General features: G+C 43.2%; 1 protein-coding gene across 1 annotated transcript; it reads left to right on the top strand.

The window, feature by feature from the left end:
• Positions 1-4,407: 4,407 nt before the first annotated feature.
• On the top strand, positions 4,408-9,024 carry LOC108777842 (uncharacterized). Its single transcript, XM_018544823.1, has 3 exons — positions 4,408-4,516; positions 6,426-6,605; positions 7,205-9,024. The coding sequence occupies exons 1-3, from the start codon at positions 4,408-4,410 to the stop codon at positions 9,022-9,024; spliced, it is 2,109 nt and encodes a 702-aa protein (XP_018400325.1).
• Positions 9,025-10,106: the final 1,082 nt, after the last annotated feature.

Here is a 10,106-nt window from a genome sequence, read left to right as displayed (position 1 = left end):
AGTGGGGCTGCAAGGCGCCGCTACAATAAGGAGAAGGCGAGGGCTGAAAAAGCCATCTCTCCTTCAAATACCCCGGGCGGGGAGGGTGGTGCGGCTGTGAGAACGCAGAAGCGTTCCAGACCGGTGCACCAGACGCCCAGTCCGACTGAGTATCGCCCGGGCAAGAAACCCAAGGTCACTGACCAAGGGTCGTATGCCCGGACGACTAAGGGTATGATCAGGATGGCCTTTGTTCCAGAAGGCTATCCTGAGAAAAAACTGGGTTCCAGTGAGAGGGGGGAGATCAGGCGACTGGTCAGGAAGCACATCCTCGAACTTCCCGAGGATGGGATGGCGCCCACCTTCACTGGCACCTGGGAGAGGGATGGCGCAGTTATTTTCAACTGCGCCAACCAGCAGACGGTGGATTGGCTGAAAAGCCTTTCCACCGTGATTAAGATCGGAGGCACTGCTCTGCATGTGCTACCGGCCGGGGAACTACCTATGCGCCATCGGGTGGTGGTACATGTGGAGGTGTCAGATTTGGTTGTCGAGGAAGCTATAAAGCTTCTCGACAGACAAAACACGGGTCTGGGCGCCAGGGAGTGGGTCGTCGTTAGGGGGAGCGAAAGTAGGGACGCGAAAAGCGCCCACTTCGCTGCTCTGATCGGCGATCGCTCGCTGGAGGTCCTAAAGACCTGTGGTTTTAAACCCTTCTGCGGGCTGGGTCGGGCAACCGTAAGGTTGCTTGATAAAGAACGCAAGGAGGGGTGACTGCCGGTGCGAGCGGGTCGGCTTAGAAATGGCGGGACTCGCAGTACCAATAGTACAAATTAACTTGCATCACAGCAAAGGCGCCTCGGCGATTTTAGCCAGGAGCATGGCTGTGATGCAGACAGCAATAGCAATAATTCAGGAGCCTTGGCTCCTGAATAAGGCTGTAATTGGTCTGAGTGGCTGTGGTACTATTTATAAAGCAGTCACTCAGAACAAAATTAGGACCTGTATTGTAACTAAGGGACTAAATGCTATTTTTATGTCACAGCTCAGCGACGGAGACACCACTGTTATACGGACAAGGGTGGACTACGACGAGGACAAGTACTTGGATCTACTCATAGGGTCAGTTTACATGCCCTATGACTCCCAAGAAGAACCACCACCTAAAAAGGTAAGAGAACTGGTGTCCTACGCGAAGGAGAGGGGGCTTGAACTCCTATTGGGCTGTGATGCAAACTCCCACCATGTAGGGTGGGGGAGCACGAACATAAACCCGAGGGGAGAGAGCCTCCACAAATTCATTATGGACGCCAGTCTGATGATCCTTAACAGAGGAACGGTACCCACCTTCATGGACTGCAGAAAACAAGAGGTACTAGACATCACCATCAGTACTGGGGGAGTGGCGGACCTGGTGCGGGACTGGAGAGTCTCTGGAGAGCCCTCGGGTTCTGACCACAGGCAGGTTCGCTACAATCTCAGACATATGGGGAATAAAGAATGGGGTCGAAACCCTAGGACTACAAACTGGGAGGGCTATAGGATGGACCTGGAGGCCATCCTGAAGAAAGCCCCGAACAGATTTCACTCAGAAGAAAATCTAGAATACGCGGCGCAGTTTGTAAGTGACGCGATAAAAGAAGCCTATGAAGGTAACTGCCCGGAGAGGCCGAAATACTCTAAAACCAAAACTCCCTGGTGGAGCAAGGAGCTTTCGAAGCACAGGTTGGAGGTAAGAAGACTCTTCAACAAAGCAAGGAGGAGAAACTCAACAGCTGATTGGGAAGTGTATAGAAACGCCCAACGCGGCTATAGCAAAGCAATAATTATTGCGAAAAGGAAAAGCTGGAGGGATTTCTGTAAAGGCATTGAGAGTGCTTCAGAAGCATCCAGGCTAAACAGAATCCTCAGCAAAGACAACAACCTACGATTGGGATGTCTTAAACTCCCAAACGGAAATTACACCGAGACAGTAGAGGAAAGTTTAAAACACCTTATGTCTACACACTTCCCAGGGTTCCAGGAAGGTTACTGTGAATTTCAACAGGAAACCAGGAAACCCGGGGAAAAACATAAACCAAGAGACTGGACACTGGCAGCCAAGGTGGTGACTCCTGAGGGAGTAGAATGGGCTATCAAGACCTTCGAACCATACAAGACTCCAGGACCAGACGGCATCTACCCTGTTCTACTCAGGGAGGGTAGGAGGGCCCTAGTAGGCCCCCTAACGAGGGTGCTCAGAGCTAGCATAGCACTGAGACACGTTCCGAAAGCCTGGAGTGACACCAGAGTGGTATTCATACCAAAACCAGGCAAAAATGGCCATGTGATGGCCAAGGACTACAGACCTATCAGCCTCACATCCTTCATCTTAAAGATGCTGGAGAGGCTCATTGATAGGCATCTGAAAGACTTCTACCTTCTTGCAAAGCCACTGAACCCATCACAGTACGCTTATAGGGAGGGCAGATCTACGGATACTGCCCTGCATCACCTTGTGAGCGGGGTTGAAGTTCAGATGGCTGCAAAAGGATATGCAATAGGTGTCTTCATTGACATTGAGGGGGCTTTTGATAGCACCTCAAATACGTCGATTAAAGACGCCATGAACAGATTTAACGCTCCAGAATCACTGATTGACTGGACTCAAAACATGTTGAAGGGCAGAAGACTGACCGTCAATCATGGTAACAACTCAGTTGAGGGGAGGCCGGCGGCGGGCTGCCCGCAGGGGGGGGTGCTGTCACCCCTGCTGTGGTGCCTGGTGGTGGATGAACTCCTCACAAAACTGAAGAAATCAGGCTTCGAAATCTACGGATACGCGGACGACGTGGCCATTATCACCAGAGGTAATTTCCTCTCAACACTCAAGGAACGGATGGACGAAGCCTTGGCAATTGTACAAAACTGGTGTAGGACGAGGGGACTGATGGTAAACCCCACAAAGACCTCGGCCATGATCTTCACCAGAAAATACAAACCGGAACCCATTGAGACATTAAGGCTCTGGGGAAAGGAAATAAATTATGTAAATTCAGTAAAATATTTGGGGGTCCTATTAGACCCCAAATTGAGCTGGAAACCACACCTCGAGGAAAAGAGGAAGAAATTCTACACCTCTATGTGGGCGTGCAGGAGAGCCATGGGAAAGAACTGGGGACTAAACCTCAGGACAGCCTTATGGCTATACAAGATGGTATTGTTACCAAGACTCACGTATGCAGCAGTTGTCTGGTGGTTAAGGGCGGAAAAGGTGGAGGCACGGAATCTGCTTAAAAGCCTACAGGGAGGATACCTAAGGGCTGCAGCGGGGGCCATGAATACTGCACCAACTGAGGCGCTGCAAATAGCACTCAGTATTCCGCCCCTAAACCAGGTGATTAAATACACAGCCAGGCAAACAGCATACAGATTAAGATGTCAGGGTGAGTGGAAGGAAACCAGGACCGGTCACACAAGACTGGGACTTTCTGACAGACACCCTTTCAATCTAAAACAAGACAGGATCCCCAGAAGACATCAGTTGGTGAAGAATTTCAAAGTTCAAATACCGACTAGGGAGGACTGGAGCAAGCATGACTATAAAGCCAATCCAGATGTGGACACTTGGTTCACGGATGGATCGGGAGCAAACGGACGATATGGGGCAGGTATTTATGGGCCCAATATCAACCACAAGGTAAGCATACCAATGGGTGAGCTGGCCACAGTGTTTCAAGCTGAAGTGCTGGCCATCCAGAAATGTGCGGAACTCCTGCTAAAGGGGAAAAGCAGAAAACAAATAAATATTTACACTGATAGCAGAGCAGCTAACGAAGCACTTGCAAGAACCTCCACAGAATCATCTGTGGTATGGGACTGCATGCAAGCACTCACAACACTAGGGGCAACTAACAAAGTAACCTTAGTATGGGTCCCTGGACATCAGGGGATACCTGGAAATGAGGGAGCGGACGAGCTGGCAAAACAGGGTACTGAAAAGGCCCCGGCTGAAAGGATCGTCGGAGTCCCATTTTCAGCAGGAACGAAAATAATCAAAGAATGGCTTGAACGGGAGCACTCGAACTCCTGGAAGGGGGCAGAGGGCTGTAAACGAGCCAAACAACTCATGAGATCTCCAAACCTAGCAAGAACCAGAGAGTTGCTGGCTATGGGAAAGACTAAACTGAGAAGTGGCATAGGCCTACTGACAGGACACTTGCCCCTCAGAGCACATCTATTCAATCTAAGACTAGCGGAGCAGAAAGAATGCCGGCTATGTGGAGAAGAAAGCGAGGACAACCTGCACTTATTGTGCCGATGCCCTGCACTCGCTTGTAAAAGGTACAAATCCTGGGAACATATGTTTATGACACCCAAGGATTTTGAAAATGCGAAGGTCAGCAGTCTAATAAGTCTGGTAAGCGACACGAGGCTGGGATTGACTGAATGACCTATGGAAAAAAGCAGGGAGCGACAAAGGAACCCCACGGATCTAGGTCGCGTAAATGGGCTAATAAAGACCACCTGCAACTAACTACTACTACTACTACTACTAGTATGGATACACTTTTTATTTGAAAGCGCCATATTCAATCCCCCATTTTAAAATTTTTATGTCATATTCGGATTCAAAGACCCAAAAAACATTGGGGTACCGAATTGCATGAAAAACAGATCTTTTTGTAATTTTGTTTCGCCATATTGGATTCGCCATTTTGAATTTTGTAAATCTGACTTCGGATTCGAAATTAGCGACCCCAAAGACCCCCGAGTAACAAGTTTCAAGCGAGTTCTGAACTTTTTTGTAATTTTGTTCCGCCATATTGGATCCGCCATTTTGAATTTTGTAAATCTGACTTCGGATTCGTAATCAGCGACCCCAAAAACCCCTGAGTAACAAGTTTCAAGCCAATTCGGGAAGTTTTACTAGGTTTATTTTACGTTGCGGCTATAGCCGTCATGCGCATTCTTGGCCACTTTTATTTTTGCGGCTATAGCCGTCATCGACAGGGGTTAAAAGATCTTCCTATTCGAAACCAAGTGATTTAATTCTTCTTTAAAAAAATTATATCACAATTAATTTTTAAAAACAAAATGAAAAGTTTATTTAAATAGAAAATTTTTTATGTAAAAACACTTCGCGCTGCTAGTTCTCGATCTCGATGTATTAAAATATAATAATAAAGATAAGAAACATTTTCATGAAAATTAAAGTATTTAGTGTGTATATATTCGTGTATATGTATGTGCGAGTGAATTGTATCTCAATCCCAATATAATAACTTCATAATAAAATTATATATGGATGTAACATTTTGTATAAAAGAGATTAGAAACTACGAGAGTTAAAGTATGCAGTCTGTATATGTATATTCGCGTACAGTATATGCGAGTGAAATACATAAAAAAAGAAAAGTAAGCTGTATTTATTAAATGTAACAATTAGAATATGTTTACTAAAATTTTTAAATTATCATTATCTTTACATATATTTGTATTAATTATTATAGCTTTTAGATAGTTTTCATTGTTTTTCTTATTCGCTCTAGCAGCGCGAAGTGTTTTCACATAAAAAATTTTTCTATTTAAATAAACTTTCTCATTTTGTTTTTAAAAATTAATTGTGATATAATTTTTTTAAAGAAGAATTAAATCACTTGGTTTCGAATAGAAAGATCTTTTAATAAGAATACAAAGGCATATACTTAGGTTTCATTGTATGAAGATAAGGATAATTCCAATTAGGTTTTACTTTTTAATTTAGTGGAATTTAAATAATAGTACTATATGGGTTCTTAAAGATTAAAGGTACCATTTGTGTTTTACTTTTTAATTTAGAATTTAACTTGGCGCCGACTGTTGATATCAAATCTTGTATACAAATGACAAATGTCATTAAAATTAAGTAAGTAATAAGGTAGTATAACTTGGCGCCGACTATTGATATCAAATCTTTTATACAAATGATACATGTCATTAATTTAAGTAAGTAATAAGGATAATACCACGTAGGTTTTTAAAGATTAGAATTTAACTTGGCGCCGACTATTGATATCAAATCTTTTATACAAATGATGCATGTCATTAGAATTAAGTAAATAAGGATATAATCACGTAGGTTTTTAGAGATGGTTCTGCTAAACAGCAAGTGTGATTGGTCAGTTTCACAGTCGATTAAGTAATTGACGTTGGTGAAACTGGCCCAAATTGTTTTTTGACCAGCAGCACCCACTCTTAGCGCTTTTTTCTACCTTTTTTTTTAAAAAGGTAAGTTAATATATACATACAAAAGATACATGTCATTAGAATTAAATAAGTGTATAAGGATGGTACCTCTTAGATCTTTAGAGATAGAATTTTTAAAGACTAGTTAATTAAACGATATATTTTATGGGAAAAATCCATATTATATCCAATTACGAAAAATACGGAGCGAACGTCATCATACCCTCATTATGGAACAGTGCTCAATCTCACGAACATTGAGTTTCCGATGACATTGAATCAAATTAAGAAATTTGAAGCTTTAAAGGACATTTCCGTCAACGTATACACCATCGAGAACGAAATTCTTCCGTTACGGCTCACCGATGGCAAGAAGAAGAAACACGTCAATCTGTTGTACGTAGAGAATCCTCGGGATGGTAACGTGGAGGATACGCGGGACAAAAACGTGGGGCATTTCGTCCTGATCAAGAACCTGTCACGCCTCGTCAGTTCACAAAAAAGGTATTTAGTATAGGGTATTACGTTTATTGTTCCTACGACAGCTCACTGTCTTATTATAAGTTTCGTCGCGATAATAATTGTATATCGTGGTTCGCGGACGAATTGAAAAATTTAGCACATAATGTAAAGACTATAATTTCGACCCATGTTCCCATGGCAGATTTTACACGCAATGACTGGCAAAAATTTAACAGCGCCACGCACTGTCACGTGTGCGAAAAATCGTTCGCGAAAGACGACAAGCGAGCACGCGATCATTGCTATTTGACCGGGCGATACAGAGGCCCCGCGCATTCAAATTATAATTTAAATTATAAAGATTCGCATTGCATACCCGTAGTCTTCCATAATTTATCAGGATACGATGCTCATTTTATTATCAAAGAAATAGCTACAGCGTACGAAGGACGCGTTAATCATTTACCGATAACAAAGGAAAAGTACATCTCATTTAGCAAACACGTCGACAGCACCATAGATGATAAAAAAAATTGCATACAATTACGTTTTACAGATTCATATAAATTTCTCGCCTCAAGTTTAGAAAAATTAGCATCTTTTCTCAGCAAGGATAAGCTACGGGTAGGGCAACATGAATTTTGTAATTTATCTGCAGAAAATTTCGACTTATTGACTCGAAAAGGTATATTTCCGTACGAGTACATTGACAGTGTTGAAAAACTAGATGATACATGCTTACCACCTCGCGAATCGTTTTACAGTTCATTGACGGATAGTACGGTATCTGAGAGTGATTACGCGCACGCCTTGAACGTATGGCAGCAGTTCTCCATTCGAACCCTCGGCGAATACAGTGACTTATATTTAAAAACGGACGTTTTGTTGTTGGCTGACAATTCTGAGAATTTTCGAGATAGTTGCGTTGCGAGTTACGAGCTCGACCCCGCGTATTATTATACTTTACCGGGCTTCACGTGGGATGCCATGTTAAAACATACTCGCGTCAATTTCGAACTTCTTACCGACGTTGACATAGTTCTTTTCATCGAACGCGGTATACGTGGCGGTTTGAGTCAGTGTTCGAACAGATATGCACAGGCTAACAACAAGTATATGCAATCGTATGATCCGTCGAAACCGTCGACGTACTTGATGTATTATGACGTCAACAACTTGTACGGTTGGGCAATGTGTCAACCATTGCCATACGCTGATTTTCAATGGGTCGACGATGTAGAAAATTTTGATGTTACGACCGTCGCGCTCAATTCACCGACAGGCTATATTCTCGAGGTGGACTTGGTGTGTCCGCAACATCTTCATGACGTTCACGCGGATCTACCGTTTTGCCCGACGCGCGAGAAACCACCCGGTAAGCGTGAAGACAAGCTCCTCGCAACATTGTGCGATAAGCAGCGGTATGTCATACATTATCGCAACCTGCAACAATGTACTCGTCACGGTCTCCGTATCACAAAGATCCATCGCATACTACGATTCGCACAATCTCCAAGGCTTCGCGATTACATAGAACTAAAAGTGAAATTTAAAACTTTGGCTAAGAATGATTTCGAGAAAAATTTGTACAAACTTATGAATAACGCGGTTTTTGGTAAAACCATGGAGAATGTGCGCGATCGCGTCGACGTAAAATTATTAACAAAATGGGTGGGGAGATACGGTGCAGAAGCAATGATCGCGAAACCGAATTTTCACAGTCGTAGCATTTTTTCAGAAAATCTGGTCGCGATAGAACTGCGTAAACTCGAGGTGAAGTTCGACAAATCGATATACGTGGGTATGTGTATCCTCGATATATCCAAGACTTGTTTGTACGAATTTCACCACGAATATATGGCACCGCTGTTTTGCGAAAAATGCAAAATTATGTATACCGATACTGACAGTTTAATTTATCATGTAGAATGTGACGATGTATATGAAATTATAAAACGCGATATCAGTAGATTTGACACTAGCGATTACGCGATCGACAATGCATATGGTATTCCGCTAGTAAATAAGAAAGTACCGGGTCTTATCAAAGACGAGAACAACGGCGCGATCATGAGCGAATTCGTTGGGCTTAGAGCGAAAATGTATGCTTTACGTGTACAAGGAAAGAAGGACACGAAGAAGGCGAAAGGTGTCAAGAGCAACATTGTAGCGAGATCCATAACATTTGAGGATTACACGCGATGTCTCAATGATACAATCGAGATGACGCGCAAGCAGTCATGCATTAGATCAAAGTTGCACGAAGTATACACGATATCCAAAACGAAAATCGCTCTAAGTCCGCATGATGATAAACGGTATATCATACCAGATTCCACCAATACGCTGCCATGGGGACATTACCGGTGTAAATAAAACTTTTGTATTGTATGTATAATATATGTATGGCTCATTTTAATCGACGCACCCGAATATCTCCTAAAATACGCCAGCTATAAAAAAATGTTTCAAATAAAAACGGAATGGTGTCGAGGGGGACACGTTTTAATTACATTTTTTTTTTAAGTGGAGACGCTAAAAAAATGAAGGTCACCTTGTGACCGGACAATGCGAAATTCGGGGCGGTGTTTCTTAGAAATCCGATGACTTTCTTATTTTTCCGCTCTTTATAATCGGACAAATGGAATTTCAAGTTTCGGTCCTTTGTAATTTTATTATTTCTCGGTCGCCACGTCCTTTGACCTCCTAGGACGAAGGTTATTTCAGGTTTGCGATGTGTGTGTGCGTGCAATAAATCACTCTTTTACAACATAACAACTCTTTATTGTAAAAATATCAATCGTCAATATATTACAGCACTATGTACAATGATCGAGAAACGGTTCGCCTATCTCACAGATAAGTCTTTAATCACTACTAAACCGGTTCACGATCGACAAACTAGCTGCCTTCGCCAGCAACACGCTTCGAGGCACGCTATTCTACGTTTCCACACAATGTGGGTTTCGCGCACTAGGCCCGATTGATCACTCGCATACGCGAATGGGTTCAACACAATCGCCTATCAGGATTGATCGCTTCCACGCACGATCTAAACTCAATTCGTCGTGTCCCGACTCGATACACGACAACTCTACTTGACGGCGCCGCGCTATCACCACGGATCGTTCGCAAAGGCTTGACTTGTTTTCTGTTCGGAGGTCAGCGAGGAAAAAGCTATGGCCGCACGCTGCTCGTCGCTTTTATAGCTTCGAGTTGCGCACGCGCCGTGTGCGCTACTCCGAACCGTTGGCTCGTGCGCGCGCATCCGCATTTGATTCTTAATCAATTAATTATCATCTAATTCATTACAATTCCTTCTCCAAACATTATCACATCGTTGCCTCTACGGTACACCATCTTTCGAAATTTTATCGCTTTCTAACGATTCGTTTTCGAGATATACAATAATTTAATGATTTCTATGGTTTCCCATAGTTACATGAAACTCATAATTA

The sequence above is a fragment of the Cyphomyrmex costatus genome, unplaced genomic scaffold (genome assembly GCF_001594065.2).
Source record: "Cyphomyrmex costatus isolate MS0001 unplaced genomic scaffold, Ccosl1.0 scaffold470, whole genome shotgun sequence".
NCBI classification, from domain to species: domain Eukaryota; kingdom Metazoa; phylum Arthropoda; class Insecta; order Hymenoptera; family Formicidae; genus Cyphomyrmex; species Cyphomyrmex costatus.
The sequence above is the reverse complement of the archived record's forward strand: the minus strand, read 5'-3'. Positions and strand labels throughout refer to the sequence as shown.

What these genes read in the sequence shown, in the direction of transcription:
- LOC108777842 (XM_018544823.1), top strand. Translation starts at nt 4,408, where the DNA reads ATGACCTATGGAAAAAAGCAGGGAGCGACAAAGGAACCCCACGGATCT. An exon ending in TACTACTACTACTACTACTA is followed by an intron (nt 4,517 to 6,425) that starts GTATGGATACAC and finishes ATTATGGAACAG; the next exon opens with TGCTCAATCTCACGAACATT. An exon ending in CGTAGAGAATCCTCGGGATG is followed by an intron (nt 6,606 to 7,204) that starts GTAACGTGGAGG and finishes TACGTTTTACAG; the next exon opens with ATTCATATAAATTTCTCGCC.